The sequence below is a fragment of the Boleophthalmus pectinirostris genome, unplaced genomic scaffold (genome assembly GCF_026225935.1).
Source record: "Boleophthalmus pectinirostris isolate CB_2022bp ecotype Guang Dong unplaced genomic scaffold, ASM2622593v1 HiC_scaffold_3, whole genome shotgun sequence".
Taxonomy (NCBI): domain Eukaryota; kingdom Metazoa; phylum Chordata; class Actinopteri; order Gobiiformes; family Gobiidae; genus Boleophthalmus; species Boleophthalmus pectinirostris.
Window position 1 is genome coordinate 20103515 of NW_026571299.1, and position 21459 is coordinate 20124973.

Consider the following 21459-nt stretch of genomic DNA (forward strand, 5'->3'; position numbering starts at 1 on the left):
TTTTCAGCTTAACAACTGCCTTTTACCTTTTGTTCAGTAGAGATTGGCAATTCCAGACCTGAAATTATCCAACTGATTCTAGTGAAAGTGTATGAAGTTTAAAAACACAGTGGAGTGCTTCTTGTATTATTATTACCACATGACATCACAAGGTTGAACAGAGTTTTCTGTCTGAGAGAAGAACTTAGCCTAAACATCCAGGGTTTGTGTTTTAAACATGTGTGAATAAAAGAAAACAAAACTTCAGGTATGTTTTTGATGAGGAAACAACATATTATACACAACATAGATCAGAAAATAGAGTAATATGAGCCCTTTAAAAAGGACAGGTCTGTTGCTTTAAACGTATGCGTGCAATTTTATCCTTTCATTTTAGCCCAAATCTCATGCTTGGGCTTCTGTAAACATGCACTTCCTCCATGGCCTGCCCTCCATACCTCTAGGCTCTGTTCCCTCGCTCTCTCCATTTTGCTCCTCATCAAATCTGCAGCTTCCCCCTCTGCCCTCATTTATCTGTGTCCTGTCTTTCTTCAGGCTCACATTCAGCTGGACTGTGGAGAAGACAACATCTGTGTCCCTGACCTGAAGTTGGCTGTTTATGGGTGAGAGGAAGTTATCTTTTACTACAAAACCCTTTGAAACTAAACATACTATGTGGTTTTCCTACTATGAAACAATAACGGTGTGCCTATCTTGCCCATTTGAAAGAGTTTCTATCTTATCGTCTGATTTGATAACCCCAAAGTGACCTGTGAATTTTTTTTTTTTTTTGAACTTAAATTTTTATTTTCTTTTTCAGCAATAATACAATTATTTAAAATCAATGAAAACATTTCAATTTTTTTTTTATTTTTTTTTTTTTTTAAAACAATATAGGTTTGTTACAAAAAAAGAAACAAGAAACAAGCAAGCAACCGGGTAATAATGACATAATTAAACATAAAACATCCACTCTTTATGTATCAGAGACAGTTATAAAAAAAGAAAAAAAAAAAAAAAGCCCCATGTCGTTTCTACTGTATTAGCAAAGGCAAAACAGGTTTCCAGCGCTTAATAAAAATGTTTTTTTGAATCCTTAAAGAATATGTTATCTGCTCCATTTGGTATATATCCCATACTTTCTGAATCCATATGTTATAAGAGGGAGGATCTGGTTTGAGCCATCTAATGGTTATACATTTTAAGGCTGCAGTAAGTAAAATGTTTAAAAGGTATTTTTCATCTCGTGTGCCAATACTTGCAGGTAATGCTCCTAATAATGCTACTACTGGGGTAGATGGGACACATCGATTAAAAATGACTTTAAGGGCATCAAAAACTTCCCTCCAAAACAAATCCAGTTTAGGACAATGCCAAAATATATGTGTGTGGTTAGCACTGACCACACCACAGTTTCTCCAGCATGAGCCGGAATGTATTGGACCCATTTTAGCAGTTATTTCTGGAGTTCTGAAAAATCTGGTAACAACTTTCCACTTGAATTCTCGCCAGATGGCTGAATTTGTAACAAGATGTGATTCTGTACATATCTGTTCCCAGGAATCTACCGATATATCTATTATCATCTCCGCTTCCCATCTCTCTCTCGTATATATTGAGTATTATTATTACACATATTCAATAAAAATATGATATAGATTACTGATAATTTTCTTATCTTCATTATTTAATTGGTTTTACAAGGAACTGCTCTATAGGAGCAGGGCACAATAGTTTTTCCCAATCTTTATGAGATGTCAAAAATGATCTTAATTGTAAATACCTAAAGAAATCAGTGTTGGGAATGCCAAATTCTGACTTCAACTGTTGAAATGTTTTAATCTTATTGTCCTTAATCAACTGGTATAGGTGTGTTAAATTATAATAATCTGACCATTTTCTAAATCCTACATCTAATCTGTTGGGTACAAATGTTTTAATAGACCCAATATTAGTTAATGGTGAAAGCATCTTAGACAGCCTAAACATGGATCGTATTTTATTCCAAACATTTAGAGTATTTTTTGTCCAAACAGACATTTCTTTTATAGGAGTATCTAGAAAGGGCAGATTTCGCAAAGAATCTGTACACATACTGTCTTCTATGTTAAGCCAGCGAGTTACTGTATCATTTTTGATCCACACCATCAATGGCTTCATCTGGGCTGCCCAGTAATACAATTTAAAGTTGGGAAGCTTAAGACCACCATCGGCTTTGGCCAGCTGTAAGCTTTTGAGTCTAATTCTAGGACGCTTCTTTTGCCATATAAATGCTGATATTAATTTGTTAAGGTGATTGAATGTTTGTTTAGGGATCTCCACAGGTAACATCTGGAATAAATAAAGAAGTCGTGGCAGAACATTCATACGTTCACTTTCAACTCTACCCAATAAAGAGAGCGGGACAGAGGTCCATCGCTCTAAATCATTGCTAATATTCCTTATAATTTTACTGTAATTTACTTTATATAAATCACTTAAAGAAGGCGGGATATTAATACCAAGATATTTGATACCATCCTTGGGCCATCTAAATCCACTTTGAAGTTTAACATTATCAGGGACAACATTATTTACATCAATGCTTTCTGTTTTATCCATGTTCACCTTATATCCAGAATAATATCCATACTGATTAATGAGCTGTTTTAAATATGGAATTGTTGAAGTAGGTTCAGTGAGATACAGTAGAACATCATCAGCATACAATGATATTTTATGCTTTTCTCCATTTATTATAATTCCTTTTATATTCTGGTCATCTCTAATAAACTGGGCAAGTGGTTCAATACTGATGGCAAACAGTCGGGGAGAGAGAGAGCAGCCCTGCCGACAACCACGTTCTAATGTGAATCTGATCTACACCCATTAACCCTAACTGCTGCTTGTGGGGATGTATAGAGAGTCTGCACCCATTTAATAAAATCTGGACCAAATTTAAATCGTTTTAGTACTTGTAATAAATATTGCCATGATACTCTATCAAATGCTTTTTGGGCGTCTAAAGTTATGATCACCGATTCCAGTTTTTTATCCTTCAGATGGGAAATTATATTTAATAGGCGCCGAACATTATCTCCATAATATCGTCCTGTAATAAAACCGGTCTGGTCAGGGTGTATAATTTGAGATATTATCTTGTTAACACGTCTGGCCAGTACAGCTGTTTGTATACGCAGGTCACCATTCAGCAAAGATACAGGTCTATAGGACTGACAATCCGTCGGGTCTTTACCCTCTTTATGAATTACAATTATAGTTGCCTCAGTCCATGATGGTGCCATAATGTGTTTATCCAGTGCATATCTATCTGCACTCAGCAACAAGGGAGTCAGCAAATCCTTAAAAACCTTATAGAACTCATTGACATAGCCATCTGGGCCCGGACTTTTATTATTTTTAAGAGAGGAAATAACCTGCTTAATTTCATTCTCTTCAATTGGTTTATCCAAACCCTCTGCTGATAAGTTTGTCAATTCTGTTACATTAATGTTCTCCAAGTATCTTGTAAGGTCTGTCTCGTTTGAGCATGTACCTGTATTTTTATAAAGTGATTCATAAAACTCTGCAAATGATTTTGAAATATCATTTGGTTTTGTGACAAAACCTGATTGGGATTTGATTTTCTGGACTATGTTTGAGGATTGTTGCTTCCTAAGTCTGAATGCTAATAACTTGCAGGCTCTATTTCCATGCTCATAGTACCTTTGGTTTGTAAATCTTAGGTTTCCTTCAATTTTATCAGACAATAGACTATTAAGTTCTCTGCGAGCCGCATTTAACTCTTTTGTAATCATGGTTGTTGTAAAGCGTTTATGTTTATATTCCAGAGTTTTAATTTTATCTTCCAATTCCTGCTGTTTGGCTTTCTTCTCTTTCTTTCTTGCAGAGGCAAATGAAATAATGAGGCCTCTGATATATGCTTCAGCACAGTCCCATAAGATTAAGGGGTTAGTTTCTGATGTGGAGTTGTTATTGAGATATTCCTTAAACTCGGCTGTTATAAAGGACAAAAAATCTGTATCATTCAGGAGGGAAGTATTTAACCTCCACTGTTTAATTGTTGACCTGTGCCCTACATCCCATTGTAATAAAATGGGTGCATGGTCAGAAATGGTTATCGGCATAATCTCAATATGCTTAATTCTGTGCAGATCTATTTTGGGGGTAAAAAAATAATCTATTCTTGAATAAGACAAATGTCTGTTTGAATAAAAAGTGAAATCTCTACTTCTCGGATACTTGCTTCTCCATACATCTACTAGGCCTGCTTCTGCAGCATGATGTTTGACTGCTTTACTCATTCTAGACATTGATGTCTTGGAGGGTGGTTGTCTATCAGCAAGCTGAGACATTACACAATTAAAATCCCCACCCATCAGCAAGAGCCCTGTACTATGCAGTAGAATTGTATTGAACAATGTCCTAATAAAACCCGGCTCATCTTCATTAGGTGCATAAACATTAAAAAGGGACACATCTACACCGTCTATCACACCATTAACTAGGAGAAACCTCCCCTCAGTGTCCTTATGCATTGAGGTTTTTGTAAAGTTGATCTGCCTGTGGATAAGTCTGGAAACCCCTTTCTTTCGTCCAGATCTGTGGGAGGAGTAATATATCTTATCTGCCCAGGACTTTAATTTTTCGTGTTCTGCATCAGATAAATGTGTTTCTTGTAGAAATGCTATATGGCAATTAAGTTGTTTAAGCTGGCATAATATTTTCTTTTTCTTAATTGGATTATGAAGTCCTTTCACATTATAACTTACAATTCTTAAATCGCCCATCACACTCTAGATTCTAAATTTGAATCAACTAATTGGGGGAGAGGACAGGAAGCGGAGATGTTGATAATGGCTTGGTCTTTTATAAATCCATATTAAGATTGAGATGAAATATTGTAACCATTCTGAGTGGACAAAGCAAACACAGATAATAATGTTAATTAAACGATGTAATTGAACCAAAGAGGATAACCCAGTTGCTTGATCGTTAAACTCAGGATCCCTGGGGAACAAGGGGATCAAAACCAAAACACTGAACCTAAACTGATCACAAACACTTAAAGTAGACATAACAAAATATACGTGGGGAAACTCGTCCCTGGCTGCTCAACAAGCAGTAGAAGTGCGCGGTCTAGATTTAAGTTGACTGTGCCTAAAGGTTAGCCAAGACAATAACAAAAGATAAAAGTAAACCAAATTTGAAACAAAAAGAAAAAGAGCAATATCCCAGGCTCCTGCAGTGAAATAAATACCACAGCTCTTTACTTCCACATATTCATGTGATAAATATTGGCAAAAGTATAACCTGCATAATAACGTAATGTAAATTGTAGATAAAGTAGGATATAGTAATAATAATATAATACTGATAATAACCCGTATCAGTCCTTATGGCCTTCTGACAATAATGTCATAGCTTTTGTTGTTACATACGCTCTTGGATGAATTCAGTCATCTGGCTCCGGCCGCTCCTCTGGGAGAATGCGCTTGACATAGTCCATGGCCTTCCGATGGTCCAAAAAGTCCTTACTCTCATCCTTGTACGTAATTCGGAGACGGGCAGGAAAAAGCAGACCGTAGCGTACGTCCCTCCGTCCTCGTAGTGCTCCTCGCACCTCTGAAAAAGCAGCTCTGGCCTTTGCGACACTAGTCTGGAAATATCGACACGCGCTGACCATTGTAAAACAGCGGGGCTCTGTCGCGGGCTTCCGTAGGATCTCCGCAGCGTCCTCATCATAATGCATTTTTGCAATTATCACCCGTGGTCTCTCCCGATCTTTTGAACTCCCAAACACACGATGTGAACGGTCCACTTTCATGTCCCGATCGAGTTGTAACATCTCTCTCAGTGCGCGAGCAACAGCTTTTGGAGAGCTGGGGTTAGCCTCCGCAATTCCTGCTATGCGTATATTGCATCGCCTCATTCTGCCCTCCATGTCATCGCATTTATCCCGAATAAACTTCAACTCCTTCTTGAGGTTGGTCACTGTATCTTGCAGTGATGATACTTCATCGGACCATGTTGATAACCCCCCTTTCACATCTTGCACGTCTGTCTGTATGAGCTCCAAGTCATCACGGAGAGCTTTGGTGTCTTTAGCCACTGCTGTTTTAAGTCCTTGCATATCGTTCTTGAGTACATTTAGCTCATCTGCTAACGCTGATTTGAGCTCCTCTCTTATTACTCCTTTAATGTCAGTTCTCAGGGACGCCAAAATCTCCACTTTTAAGTCCTCAGCCGTCATACCTGGACTTTCACTCGGGGTGGGTGAGGGTTGGTCCGTATCCGTGCGTGCGTCGCCCTGCACAGCTAACCTCGTGGTTGTCCTCGTTACAGGCCCCGGCCTCGCTAGGATTAGCTTGGTTGCTAGTGCTTGCGCAGAATTTGTATTTCTGAAGCTTTTCCGCCATCAACTCACAAACACCATCCGTTCTCCTACTTCGTCTGATGTCACTCCAGTCTGTTGCACACGTTTCAGTTCAAAAGTGGCTGTTTTATGAAATAATATTACGGATTTTGCAGGAGCTCTGAGATATGCGTCCTACTCCATGTCTTACTCACCAGCGCCCCCTTCACTCAAATGTAGCGCAGTAAAGAAACAGTGCAAGGATGTTACAGGTTATTCAGGTCACCTAAAAATAGTAATGTCATGTAACCTGTTTCATTCATAAGATTTGATTTCACAGTTTCACTCACTCAAAAAATGGTGGACACTGTACATAGATCCAGACAAGTGACATAGATTAACCCTGGAGACATGAACCCTGAAGACATTGTGATAGCCTTGTCCATTCAAGCCTGGCTATGCTTTACTTGTAGGGAGTATTATACCTCTGATGATGTAGGCTAAGATACCAGTGAATGCAGTGCGGGGCTGGCACAGCACAGCCATTCATATTCTCTATCATCAACTATTATTTGGTTTTGTTTTGTAGTACTTTATTATTCCTGTAGGGAAATTGTCCTCTGCATTTCACCCATCCTTTTAGGAGCTGTGGGCAGCACATGGGGTGCCCAGGGACCCATCTCCCTGATTTTGTTGCTAGTCCTGATCAGGCCTGTCTTAGCTGGAGGATTTTACCTAAGGTGCATGTTTTGGGTTGAAGGGGTGCCCAGAGGAAACCAACCTAGGCATGGGGAGAACATGCAGACTCAACGACCTGAGTATCAAACTCGGAACCTTCTTGCTGTGAAGCATGAATGCTAGCCACTTTATCAATTTTATATGGTCACCTTATCAATAATTGTGGATCGTGTTTCTTCTAACTTTCTTTCTTAGTAACATTAAAATGGTTACCGAAAAACACAAATATTGTCCAATTGATACTTTGCAGTGACATCACTCTAGGGGTGTTCTACATGTATATCTATTAGCTTGTGACTGTAATTTTATGTGTGATAAACTTGTTTAACTGCACATATCAACTCTCCTGTTGTAGTTAAGAGTAAGTCTGTCCTTTCTGGTCAGATTGTGTTCAAATAAAGCTCAGATTGAAGTCTACCTTGAGTAACAGATCTTCTAGTAGTGCTTTCAGTTTGCATCTTACCCCCCGTAATACATTTACCAAACACATTCCTAAGTTGTGAATCCTTATGTGTGCTTAGACATGGATCAAAATGAGAAATATGTCTCCAGGCGTCATAACAACAACAGGTCAAAGGTCATCGGGGCCTTGACTCTCAATGGGTGTCTTAGGAGTTCACTTCAACCTTTAGTGGTAATAACCTGTGCTGTGAGTTATGGCGCAGGTCACATTACTGACTTTTCTGTAGCTCTTTTCAGTTTTTAGGTTCTTTCTAATAGTGATTGGTGTCAGGTGCCAAATGAAAACATAACAACATAATGATCTTGTGGACGAAACAATGACAAACAAAGAGAAATCATCAGTTCTCAAAGAAAGTACGAGATCTCGCTTTGAAGGTTTGGCATCCTACTTTCTTTTGTTCATAGCAGGACATGATTTATTTCACCACTTCAAACAGCTCAAATAGCACAAATGTAAACTCAGAAAAATCTAATCTTTTTTTCTTTCATTCTAACATTCTACTGAGAAGGCTTTTGCGTGGTAGAAGATGGCGAGGTTGAGGCAGATTATTGTTCAGTTGTGAAGGGGACAGAGTGTATTTATATGAAAGGTATTAGATGTCATTGTCTGAGAGCTAAGGCTTGGCTGTGATTAGCTGACAGTATAGCAATAGCCTTCCTAATTGGTTGAATTTATCATAATCAGGAATTTAAAAAAGTTTCCCATCTTCCAATGTGCCCTAGAGGAAAATGTTACATACTATATCTTAAAATGCATTGTATTTTTGATTTATAATCTTATAAACAGCAAACATGAGTAATAATTAAAATAGGAGTCGTATACAATTTGCACTGCTCTTACTGGATCTGCCCTTTCATCCGGTCTCTGAAATCAACTCTTGTGACAATACTTGCCCTTAGGAGAGAAAAGATTGAGGACCACTGATTTAATTAACAAAAGTCACAAATTTGGACTGTGCTTTCGCAACAATATTAATAGTAAAACCAAGATAGACATGTGTTCTGTCCTGCAACAACAGAGTTTTTGTGGATTTATTTGTCAGCAATCAACAAAGCCTTCATTTAGAAAGCACAATTTTGCATGAAGAACTTTGGATCAACCATAGACTGTAGAAAGAAGTGGACTAAGGGAATGTGACGTCACCCATAGCGCTCAGCTCCAGTCAAATGAATCTCAGGATACTAGCAATTATAAGAGCAAATTTGATTCCAAGCTCCATATTAGCAGTAGAAATTTATTTACAGACAAAATAGTGAAATAAAAACACCAGGATAATGTAGAGCAAGTTAATACTAACATTTTAAGACCAAAATGATGAGGCTCACAGCAGCAGTTACAGAGAGAGGAGTGATTTTTCAGTGTAAAGCCAATTGGAAACAGTATCCTAGCGGGTATGTCCATTTATATATAAATCTATGGGATCAGCGCATAGTATTAAGACCATACCTGAGGTGTAGCTATCCAGTGAAAGAACAAAATAACTTGGATTTGCGTTTACTGGCCCCTTGGTACTAGACTCATTGTTGCATGCTAGTTTCTATGGACAAAGCCAGTACACAGATCCTGATACTCACGCCAGTATTTCTCATGAGAAATGTTTTGCATTGCATGGCCATGTGATTTCTCTTAGCTGCAGGAACACAATCAGTTCAGAAATGTTTTCCTCCAAACATTTGCATACGACTAGCCACAAGACCAGACCAAATGATTCAGCACTTTCACTTATCAAAATTCTAACTCTTTTTCTCTCAAAAATATTTTCCATTTTCCATTGAAAACACTTGCTTATTTCAAATTCTTTTCTTCATCTAGGTTCCGTTAGTTATAGTTAAAAACACATTGGAAAAACATGTGCAAAATGCTCAAAGTGAAACATTAAAACAACCACATAAAGAATAGATAATTACAGATGACAGATGACCCTGTGAAATAAACAAGATACAAAGATTAAGGAGCTAAAATATTAATGTGCTACTTCAAAGTTCAAAGTGCATTGTTGAAGCTTATATAACAGCTTGTGGGAAGAAGCTGTTACCAGGGCGAGAAGTCTTACATTTAATGGAGCAATACCTTTTTCCACAATTATTTAGGTAATGAGTTCATCAAATCAGTTATGCTTTTTATTAATCGATTAGTTGTTTAGGTTGAATTAGATTTAGATTTTCTAAATTTTACCTTGAAAAAGCTAGTGAGAACATCCTGTTACAATATATTTCCAGATTAAATAGATAAGTTTTTAAAATCTTTACTTTGTCTGAGACCTCATCTCTCAGCTTATGGTGTGTTTTGGAGTTCAGATGACAGTTACTTTCATTATGTAACTTTTTGTTTGGGGGTCCACCACCTGCTTGTTTTTATGGATATGTTATTGCTATGCCTGGAGTGTTCTCCATCTCATATGACATTAAACATCTCTACCCTGCATTTATTCAATTACAGGTGGTTTTATAGCTCAATAATACCTAGACAAAGAGGCACGCTAGCTGTGAGCTAGGTCTCTACAGATCTGAACTGTAACTTGTTCTGGTTTGGTCTCCATGAAGATGGAACGGTTTAGTGCCATACTGTGAAACATTCGAGACAAAACAACAATATCTCCAAGAAGAAAAGCATTTGATGGACCCTCCACCATAAAAGTTACACAATGCACTTTTAAGGATTATTTCAGTATTCAAGCAGTTACAGTTTTTTATTTAGCTAGTTTCAGCTCTATCTCCAACCTTAGTTTTAAGGTCATTAATTGTTTCTCTAAAAACGTCACACAACAAAAATTTGTCCCTTTTGGATTATACTGTGTTGAGGCTTTGGTACCTGCTTGACTTTCTCTACATTCACTAAACTGGCCTAATTAAATTCATCTGCTGGATGTCTTACCTAGCATGGGGTCATTGCGTCCAGACCTCCAACGAAAAGGGGGAAGGGTACCCTGGAAGCAAAATATCCAATGCCCCCCCTCCCCTTTTCTTCTGCTCAATAGAAACATGAATTTACTGCCATGATTTGAAGTAAAAGTGGCTGAGTTGGGGGTTGGAGTCGGCAAGTTGGATTTATCACAACTTGGTGCACACTCTCTTGGGGAAGTTCTGCATACACATGGAAAGGGGGGCGGTGGGTTTCCTGAGACAAATCATGGAGATCAGATTGGGTTCATTGGCTGGGGTAGTGGACAGATATGTGGCAGAAAATGGTCCACTGGGATTGACAAAAACAGACCTGCATTGTCTGAAGGGATCTCAACATACCTGCTTCTCATTTGGCTTTAGAAGTGCTTTTTGGGCATTTTGGTCATAGGCTGTTTCAAAGTGGCTTCTACTGTTGGTAATGTATTTTCTATGCTGTTGACACCATGTCTACTGTCAAGGTTAGTTTATTGCCATTTATAGTAAAAAAAAACACATTGGAAAAACATGTGCAAAACACTCAAAGTGCGCCATGAGACATTAAAAACAACCACATAAAGAAACAATAGACACTCATTACAGACATCATGACACTATGAAATAAACAAGATGCTAAATATTAAGGTACTACATCAAAGTTCAAAGTGCATTGGTCAAGCTTATAACTATATTTTGTGGGATGAAGCCGTTACCATCACGAGAAGTCTTAATGGAACGATATATTTTTCCAGGCTTAAAAGTTTACATTTGTAAAGAGTCTCGAGGACAAGCAGGTCAAAGTTCTTTTTTTTTTTTTTTTTGGCTATGCGGACCACCCTAAAGCTTTCCTGTCTCTGGCTGTAACGTTGCCGAACCACACAGTGATAGAGCCAATCAGAAGGCTTTCAATGGTGCAATGATAAAAGTTCAGCAAGATCTTGAAGTTTCTTGTGTGCACATAGCTTAGTAGGGCCCTATTCTTTTTTTTTTACTACTACTTAAACCAATCTTGGTCACAAATGTAAATGACTTAGTTAATGGTTAATAAGTTTCCACTGCATTTAAAAAACTTTAATTGAAAATAAGAGGCAAAGGCCAGTTCAATGCAGCTCTGTTGTGCCTGTTGAAGAAAATCGTACACAAAAAAATGTATATCTTCAAATTTCTATGTTAATGCTGTTCATGAAAAAGTGGCCTGTACCTAGAATATTAAACACAATTGCAGTGGCTTTTTATTCAAGTTTCAATTAACCTGTCCTGTGGCATATATGATATACAGTAGATACAGATCAATCCAGAGAGTGCACAATTAGAAAATTATATGAGATTATAATTTTATCTCATTATTTCATGTTTGTTTGTTTGTTTGTTTGTTTATTTGTTTTTGCCAGTGACAAGACTGTTGCATACCTTGGGGATGAAAACACTTTGACCCTGATCTTTAATGCGGTGAATGAAGGAGAGGGAGGAGCCTATGAAGCAGAGCTATATGTGTTTCTACCTCCGGATGCAGATTACAGTGGGATTGCACGGAACAATGATGTAAGGAAATATTGAATTAGTTTCAGCATTTACTGGCAACTTATGAATTTTACTTGACATTAATATGGAAGAGTTTCATGTTTTTCTTTGTAATTCTTGCTTGGTTTGGTGGGATAGTACTTGTGGTAAATATTTATCATAGTTTTACATCAGTTAAATGGCAGTGTGTGGACAGAAGCTGAGAAGAAAAGTACAAAAATATAGGAAGTTCTAAAACTGAATACCTCTATTTATGTCATCTACACAGAAAATTCCACTGAAAATGCAGGGACAATTTATGCGCAAAGAAGCCATTTATGTAGCAGTTTATATCTTCAACTATTTTGCAATATAATCTAGTTTGGATCCTTAAAATACTGTTGTTATATGGTTGGATTTACCTCTACATATATCAGAGCTGCTGCCTGTGTCCAACCAGGAAGTCAAGTTATAAACAAAAAGTTATCAACAAAATCATGTTTTTTTTAGTAATCTTAGTGAAATTATTAGTCTTATCTGTATATTTGCATCCTCTGCTTCTAAAAAAGAAAACATATTTACCTGTAGGGTTGTTATATGTTGTTCCAAATTGCTTTCCCCTTTATCTTGGACCTTGGAGCACAGGTGTACATGATAATACAGGTCTAAGAAATTCCAGAGGGCCTTGAACACCACAAAGGTCACGGGCAGTGGTTGTAAACATCCCAAGTTTTGTGTTTTTCAGACACTGACACAGCTGACGTGCAGCTACGAGGCCCAGAATGACACGCGTTATCTCATATGTGATCTGGGAAACCCCATGAAGTCAGGGAGCAATGTAAGAGATTACACTACCAGCTGTTGTTTACACGCTGTTTGTGCTGTAAGGCTGTCACATCAAATTACAACTGCTCAGATTTGGCAAAAAATTATATCTGATCAGAATTATAATAATGTAAATTACTATTAGAGGATAAAAAGACTCATTATCATGTATCAATAATATTTTGTGATTTATCTTTTAAAAGCCACTGTAGATAAAATGAGTGGTGCAGAAAGAGCACCCATGTGATTTAACAGAATTGAATGAAATATTTTCTCAAATAAAACATGACCTTTTTTTACCAACAGTACCTTAATCAGCATGCAATTACCTTTTTAAGTTATGTATTCATCTGCTTAATTCACAGTCTTTTAATGTTTTTTTCTTCTTCTTTGGGCCATCTAGATATGGGCTGGCCTTCGTTTCACTATACCCAGATTAAAGGACACATATAAAGTCGTGCAGTTTGAGTTACAAATACGAAGGTAAGTTACTAATTATGCCAAGTGGTGTTAAGTTACTCACATACTCCTCTGCAATATTTTATGTGCTTACATGTGTCTTTGTTTTGTTTTGTTTTGCTGTCTAGCAAAAACGTAAACAATTCTGAGAGTGAAGTGGTGGTGTATGAGCTGGAGGTAGCTGCCCTGGCTGATGTCCTCTTGCAGGGGTGAGGCCACAGTAATAATGAGATAATCCTTTTTAAAATATAATGTAATGTAACAGCTAATGTGTGTTTGTGTTTGGGTGTGGGGCAGTGTTTCTCGTCCAGATAAAATCCTGTTTCCCCCGCCCAGCTGGAGGATGAGTCAGGGTCTGCGTGAGGAGCAGGATGTGGGACCAGAGCTTCAGCACGTTTTTGAAGTGTGTTTTAAGGGCATTTGACAGGTTTTCATGAGAAGGACAAAAATACAAAAAGTAGCAGTGTGTTCTAAAACTGAATACCTCTAACTATGTCTGCAAAAATGTCTTCCAAAATGCAGGAACTATTATTCTTGCAGTATAAATCTTCACTTAACAAAATACATGTGTTATCATTTATTTTTATTTGTCTAATCCCAACTTTTATATGTGTTAGAATATCGGTCCTTGTTAACATTATGATTGCAAGGTAACAGTTATGTATATCGCATCTGCCTCCTGTATCCAACCAGGAAGTAAAATTCTAAACTTCACTGTCAAGTTAAGATTTTTAATAAAATCCTAAATATAATTTAATATAATTAAATTTTAACAATGTTTTAGTGAAATGTGTCTAACCTGTCATATACACTTTAAGCTATTCTGTTTTTAATCATCTAATACTGGTCATGCTGTCAGTATCCACGCTCTTTACATTTTCTATTTATTCTCTACTACCAGAACTGACAGACCAGAGAAAAGGCACCCAAAGATACATTATATGTGCCTTATAGAGTGCAACATGATGATAATGATAAACTTTTAGTAAATAAATACTGTGCCCTTCTAGTTGGTGAACAATGGCCCCAGTGTGATCAGCCAGTCATCTCTGGAGGTGAGATGTCCCCTGAGGGCACAGAGCCATGGGCTGCTGTACCCTGTGGAACTGGTCACAGAAGGACCACTGACCTGCTCTTCACAGCACACCTTCAATGCACTGAAACTTAAGGTGACTGCTCTCTTAAGTTAGGTATTCAAGGCCATTTTAAAGGTCCTATATTATGCAAACTGACTCTTGTGAGCATATTAGAATGTTACTGCCTCCTCAAAAGTGTAAAAAAAAAACAAAAAACAGTGGAGCACTTCCTGTATTACTGTACTAATCTGTACCTGTATTAATAGTTGTTTGAGATGGTTTAAAGTAAATAGTTTCTTTAATGTGTGTTTTACCTGCCAAATTACTGCAGCAAAAAGTAGCTTGTAGCTAAATCTGGTGCAGAGCATCTTTTCTCTTTGAGATTAATGTTTTCTGTGCACTGCCCTTGTTTTAAATAAATAAATATTAATAATAATAATAACATGACATCAAAAGGTGGAACAGTGTTTTCTGTTTGAGACATGCCAACATGTGCAGGGTTTGTGTGTTAAATGTGATCAAATTATGTGAATGGAACAAAGCACAACTCCAAGTATGTTTTTGATGTGATCAGAAAATATCATAATATAGGCCATTTAAAATGTGTTTTCAGACTGTTTTTTCTAGATATGTTTTATGCATTTTTTTGTACAGGATGTAATTTTCAAAATGACAGCTATGAGAATTTAGAATAGTTAAGTTTTGTATTTATAAGAGAAACAATGACCAAAAATACACCTTCAAATAATTTAATTTAAACTGAAATATGTAAATTTTTTGTAATGCTAATATCCAAATTTTACATTTTAAAACATGCTAAAGATTTGTTTTGTTTCTTTTCCACAGCTGCAGCCTCTAGGCCCACAGGTGACAACACAACTCAAACCCAGCATAGAGCACCGGGTCCAGAGAAGAGATGCCCACCCTCTGGCTGAACATGGAAACCTGGTGAGACAACACAGCATACAACCTCAATGTCTGGGCGCCATTCCAGGCAATGATATGATAAAAACAATGTATGCTTTTATACTTTACAACCTGTCACTGTCTCCTTACACATTACTTTAATTGCTTTTACAATTACTTATTACTTACTTATTACAATTATCCTACAGGAACTAATCTGATCTTGCACAATGTTATAATTTCTTCACTTAGCATCTAAAAGGGATCAATTCATTTGATTTTATTTAATTATATTTATATTTCAATTTTACAGTTTTGTTATTTCTTTTGGACTAGCATGTGTGACTTCTAGTTGTGGTTGTGCATGTTCTTTTACTACACTGTGTTCACTCAAAACTCACTACAACACAGTCACTTGAAAACCCCATTTACTTTTCATTAGTAAACTCTATATCTCAAGTGTCATTAAATGTAAATTATTGCTCTCCTGTGGTACTTTTAAGGAGGCATTCACGCTTACTGTAATCCCTATGTGCAGCGTATGCCTGTGAGTTCGACGCAAATTGTGCTGTCAACACAGGAAGTGGGAGCACATGTAATAAGATCTGGATGAGATCTTTTCCTGTTGCGGTAATTGTTTGTGATGTGAAGTTAATTATGACTGTGATTTTGCCGATGACTCCTAGGACTGGCGTCACTGATGTTGTAATGTTGTGGATGCCTTGGATGTAGACTGGAACTTCCCACTAGGATTTATGGATGTATCTAAACACTGTTATGTCATCCCCTAGCATAGATCTTTAAATGAATTCTTGTGTTATGACGTCAAAGCAGTTGTAAACCAGTTGTGTGTGACTCCACAGACTTGTAGCACAGTGGAGTGCTGGAGGCTGCAGTGTGCTGTAGGGCAGTTGGGGCGAGGGGACAGCGCCATCCTCACTATCCGCTCCAGACTGTGGGCGGAAACCTTTGTTGAGGTGAGATCTATGGGGCTAAAAAATGTATATTTTGTATATTTATATACTCAAAAGCTGTAGGCCTAATTAAGCTTATTTTTTTTATTTTTATAAACCAATGGCTGGTTGTGAAGAAAACATTCTACATACTTGGGCATCAAAGTTTTAATACTCATGATACTTATATTTCCAACTTTATTTTAATATTAAGTAATTTTTATACAATACAATGTAATTTCAAACTAATATAATAGTGGTTTCTTTAAAATTACCATGTGGCTTTATACTAGTTTTCATAAAGATCAGAATCATTTTAATACTCTAAGAATGACACATGTTCTCCCTTTTAATGTAATGTTTTAATTCAATGCTAATTTGATGCTAGTTTGATTTTTGTATCTGGGTATTGATTTTTGAGAACCTTATGTATAACTATTGTTTATATAAAGCGGGTTCAACTATTAACAAAAATGTGTGCTTATGTTGCCCTCTGTTGGCCTCTGAGTAAAATGCATATTTGGATCATTTCAGATTACTGATTTGGACTAAACTGTATGTTCTTTTACAAACAGGAGAGTTTTTATTTGCGTGTTAGTTCGCTGAGACAATCTCTATAAACATTTATGATTTAAAGGTAAACCTCTATCCTTTTATGATGTGGAGACGCTACCTCAGATGTTATTGCTTTTAACTGGAATGTTTCAGAGTATGGCATTAAGCTTTACATTTATTACAGGTATTTTTATAGCTAAAAACGTAACTTGAGTATAGGGAGTGTAATGTCATACTGGTGAACATCACAGGCAAAGCAACAATATCGCCAATAAGTCAAGCAGGTGACAGACCCTGCACCAGAAAAGTTACATAGTGCACCTTTAAATTAGGCAACAGAGGCAGATCATGTGTTGTTCATTTCCCTTTCTAAACCTGAGACACATGCAAATGTATCAAAACACAACAAACTCATTCACGAGCCCCAGTGTAATACAAATATTGTTGTTTTTCATAGAGAATCTACAAACAGTACATTGTGGAGTGCTCTGTGCATTATAAGGTGGAAAAGATGCCTTACTCTATTCCACCATTATTCACATCATCAGCATCAAAAAAGGTAATGTTTATGTTCTACTGTTCTCACTGGGTTGTGCTGTGGGGAAAAAAATATATCTCTTGATGATAAATAATTAATACATTTGCGAAGCCCAAAAAGTAGTTCCAATGTAATATTTGAGTGTAGCAAAGCGTAGTAATTGAATGCATGTTCATTTTGACTAGTCATCATGTTAAAATACAAGGATAAGTAAATCATCAGTAGGCTTTAGGTCACTTCAGACTGAACATTTTTAGTCTGTGGATTATAGTTTGGTCAAAGGCTGAATAACAGTCACCACTGTCATATGGAGTTGGAGCTGGATCGTTGGTGGGGCTTGTGACTGAGGCTGCGTTCAGTCTGCAGCCTGAAGTCACCCAAATCAGATTTTTTGGCTTCTATGTGACCTGTATCCGATCTTTTAATGACAGTCTGAACGACACAGATCCGATTTTTTCAAATGCGACCCAGACCACTTGGATATGTGCTCCTGAAACTGATACATATCCGATCTTTTGACATGTGACTTCAGTGTGAAAGACCAAAGCGCATTCATCCACCTACACGTTATCAACAAGCCACAAACGTCACTATTCTGCGCTGAAGTAGGCAAAAATTGTTAATGAACTCCGTGTCACTTAAGCGAAGCACATCACCACTCACCACTCTTGGCTACGTCTGCGTATCCACACGTTCCTTTCTTCTTCTTTTTTTTTTTTTTTTTAATAATAATTTTTATTTGCAAACTACATAGATTACAACAAATAGGAACCAAACAACATACAAGATACAAGACAGACATTACGACTGAACATTACATACAAATAGGAACAAATATGACAGGGGTTGGAGACAGTGTGAACCTTATGTGCGTGTGTGTGTGTGTGTGTATATGCATGCGTGTATGTGTGTGTGTGTATGTGTGTGCATACGCGTGTGTATGTGTGTGTGCCGGGGGGGGATAGACAGGCTATGCGGATGATTTAATGTTGACCTGTATTATTGCTATTTAATTTGAGTATTGAAAATTTGTTAAGTGTGTGTTGGCATTTTGCCTCAGATCCCCACTGAAGTGGGAGCAGGCCAAGCCACACTCACGCCCCCCAAGGCGGGTGCGGGGGCCACCCCCAGGGCTCCGCATGTGGTCGCCCATCGACCAGGCCGGCCCACCCCCCAATGAACCACCTCCCGGTCTGAATGCTCCCCCTCCCTGATATATATGTACATGTGCCTGCACAGGAATGTGCACGCACATCCACATACACACAAGCCTGCACACATACTCACACAATTCACACACATGAACCCACATTCATCCCTGGTTGACTTGTGATGCATTAAAAAAAAAAAGTTGGGTGTGATGCATTAAAAGTATCAGGGAGGTAAGGAGCTTGGGGGTAGACCAGAGAGTGAAGCCAGCACAGAGGGGAGACCCTGAGGGGACGGGAGAGCACGCAACCGGGCACCCGTAGGTGGACCCCCACACCCAACACCCAGGCGACAGCAGAGAGGGCCCAGCCCGCTAGGGACCTGAGGCAGACAACTTTGTGCTGTGTTCCTAAGTCTGTTAAAGTTCTGTTTTATATAGCCTGTCTATCCCATCCCTGTTTCTTTATAAAATAAAGCGGTGTGTATGGCATTGCGTGTGTTTGTACAGGTGTGTATGAGTGTGTATGGGTGTGTTATGTGTGTGTGCATGTGTGCATGTGTATGTACTCTCAGGACTTCATCTATTTTAATGTCAAGCAAAAGGTGATAGGCAACCAGACAAAAAAAAGTGTTAAGGAACGAGGAGAAGAATAATCAAATATGAAATTACATTTGTAGAAAATCGAGGAAGGTGGACCAGGGTGACTGGGGTGCTGTTGTGCTGACAGGGGTAGTAGATGTGTATTCCAGAGAGATATGGTCAATGAGTAGGTTTTTCCAGTGTGTCAGATGTATGTTGTGTCTTGATTTCCAGTTCATGAGGATAGTTTTCTTGGCGATAGTTAGGGCCACAAGGAGAGGTTTATGTCTTCTTGTTTTGGGTCCTGTTCAGATGAATATAATTTTTCATAAAAATTTCTGAATATTTCATTTATTTCCTGTGGTGAGTAAGTGAGCTTCCCTGCTGAGTTTCTGATGGGTGGGAATTGTATTTTTTTCTTGATTTCGTCCACACGTTACTTTCAATGGACATCGCTGCCGCTGTCCCACAAAACGCCACGGCCAAAAACCTCGTCCTTCTCAGTCTCCTCCTTAAAACAAGTAAGTTGTTCATGTTCGGGCTCCGGTACGAGAGGAACTTTAAAATCGTCAGGTGCTCAATGCTCGCTTCCATGTTTGGACAACTTCCGTAAACACAGAGCATGCTCGCTGCGGTTGTCCTCCAGTGCGTATGCGGGACACTTTCGGGCTGTTTACTGTTCACACTGGAGTTCACATACAAGTCGCATTTAATTGGAAATGTGAACAACCTCGCAAAAACATCGTATTTTACAAAAAAATTGGAATTGAGCGTCTGCTGTCTGAACGTAGCCTGAGTCACTGTCAGCACTGCAGGTGGTAGGGCCTCACAGGTTAAGAAAAGGGTGTGATTGCATTGTAATTCCATTGTGGTTTTGAACTGCCTTACTCTTCTGATGTTGACTTTTTCTCTTTGGTTGCAATTCATTCCTATCTGAATTCTTCCAGCCTTTATCAGTGTGATGTGTCTCAGAAGATGTAAATGCAGAGGGCTCATGGCGTAGAGGGCACTACCATTTCCAATGTCCAAGTTGACAACAGTTGGTGATTTTCATTTTCATGTTGTTGAGTCTCTGTTCATATGCAAGTGTGTCACGTCTTTTCAGCTCAGTTAGGCAAGCAGCGTTCTAGCCAATGCAAGTTTTCTTCACAACTGAAGAAATGTCTGTTTTCAGTCCATTAATGAAGTAGTTACACAAGTATATTTCCCAACATTAATGAAGTAGTTACACAAGTATATTTCCCAAACATCACGAGTAACGCCTAAGTGATCGGGTCTTATAAATCCAGTGTGGGGTTTATACACTTCTGTTAAACATATGAGAAACTCTTCAAGGTCCTCAGTGTCTCTTTGTTTGCAGGATTGGATTTTGTCTGTATTGATGGAGGCAGGGAAGGCTTTTGTGATAGCTGTGCAGATGTTGTTCACAGCTTCTCTATATAAAGCATTGGAGTCATATTTCCAGTCCACATGATTGCATCACAGTTCAGTGTTCTGAAGTTGAGCAGCTATTTTATGCCATAGGTTTCATTTTCATGATCGACACTCTCTTCACTTTATTTATTTATCTGTTTATCTATCTATCTATCTATCTATCTATCTATCTATTTATTTATTTATAATATAACAATAAAAAAAACACACTAGAAATCTTGACAAAAGGCGAAAAGCACTTTAGCAGAGGTCTGACCTGATGTTGTGGGGGTGGTGGAGCTTTGAGCTGTGAGAAGTTGTTTGCTTTTGGTTGGATTTGGATTACTCTGTTATTGTCCCATGTTGTAGAGTTATTTGGTGAAGGATCAGGCAGCAACTGTTGAGACAAAGAGTTTTGTGAGTGGGACTGTTTCAAGTCACACATTTCAGTTGCATTTGCACTTATTTTTCAATGCAAGAACATTCTTTAAAGTGAATGCACCAAATCCTGAAGACTTCTTATCTCTACATTTTCTTCTCAAAAATCAATAAAGGGACCTTCTAGTGGTGCATACTCCCTTGGAGTTTTGCTCCCCATTTTTGTTTTAGCACTTGCATATAGCTTAGTTTCAGTAGCTCAAAGAATGAGTGACCTAGTATGTCCCAAAGGTGAGGAAAAATTAACACTGAGGGATGTTTTTTGTTGGCACTGTATTTGCAGCATGTTGTTACAGCAGCATTGTGGTACACACATGAGATTTTGGAGCCAAAAAGATTGAAAAAGGTCAATTAAGTAATCATATATGGGATAGTAATAATAATAATAATAATGATAGTAATATTGGAATTGTCTCAGGTAGAAATCATATTAATTTACACAAAGACAGATTGAGAGAAATATTTTCTTCACAATACAAGTTTCCGTCAGAGTCGTATCATGTATTTTTTCCTTCAAAGCAGGTTAGTGTCCAATCATTTATGTGCTAGCAAAATCTGTCTGAAAATTGTCTGAATTGTTTGAATATCATTCATTTGAGCCATGTTTTTTTTTTTTTTTTTTTTCAATAAACTGCCCCTGATAATGTGCTGTT

At 37.9% G+C, this 21459-nt stretch overlaps 1 protein-coding gene across 2 annotated transcripts in view; it reads left to right on the forward strand.

The window, feature by feature from the left end:
• LOC110165784 (integrin alpha-5-like) overlaps window positions 1–21459 on the forward strand; it is a 44198-nt gene that overhangs the window by 21283 nt on the left and 1456 nt on the right. Inside the window, exons 19-29 of one of the 2 annotated variants that reach the window (XM_055160166.1) lie at window positions 535–602; window positions 11806–11956; window positions 12660–12752; window positions 13143–13222; window positions 13327–13407; window positions 13496–13601; window positions 14209–14367; window positions 15121–15222; window positions 16044–16157; window positions 17146–17247; window positions 19903–21390. In XM_055160166.1, the coding sequence (XP_055016141.1) occupies window positions 535–602; window positions 11806–11956; window positions 12660–12752; window positions 13143–13222; window positions 13327–13407; window positions 13496–13601; window positions 14209–14367; window positions 15121–15222; window positions 16044–16157; window positions 17146–17247; window positions 19903–19917 (1071 nt within the window). In that variant the 3' untranslated portion in view covers window positions 19918–21390. Of the gene's footprint in view, window positions 1–534; window positions 603–11805; window positions 11957–12659; window positions 12753–13142; window positions 13223–13326; window positions 13408–13495; window positions 13602–14208; window positions 14368–15120; window positions 15223–16043; window positions 16158–17145; window positions 17248–19902; window positions 21391–21459 lie in introns of those variants that run through there. The other variant, XM_020930972.2, reaches the window with a different exon arrangement.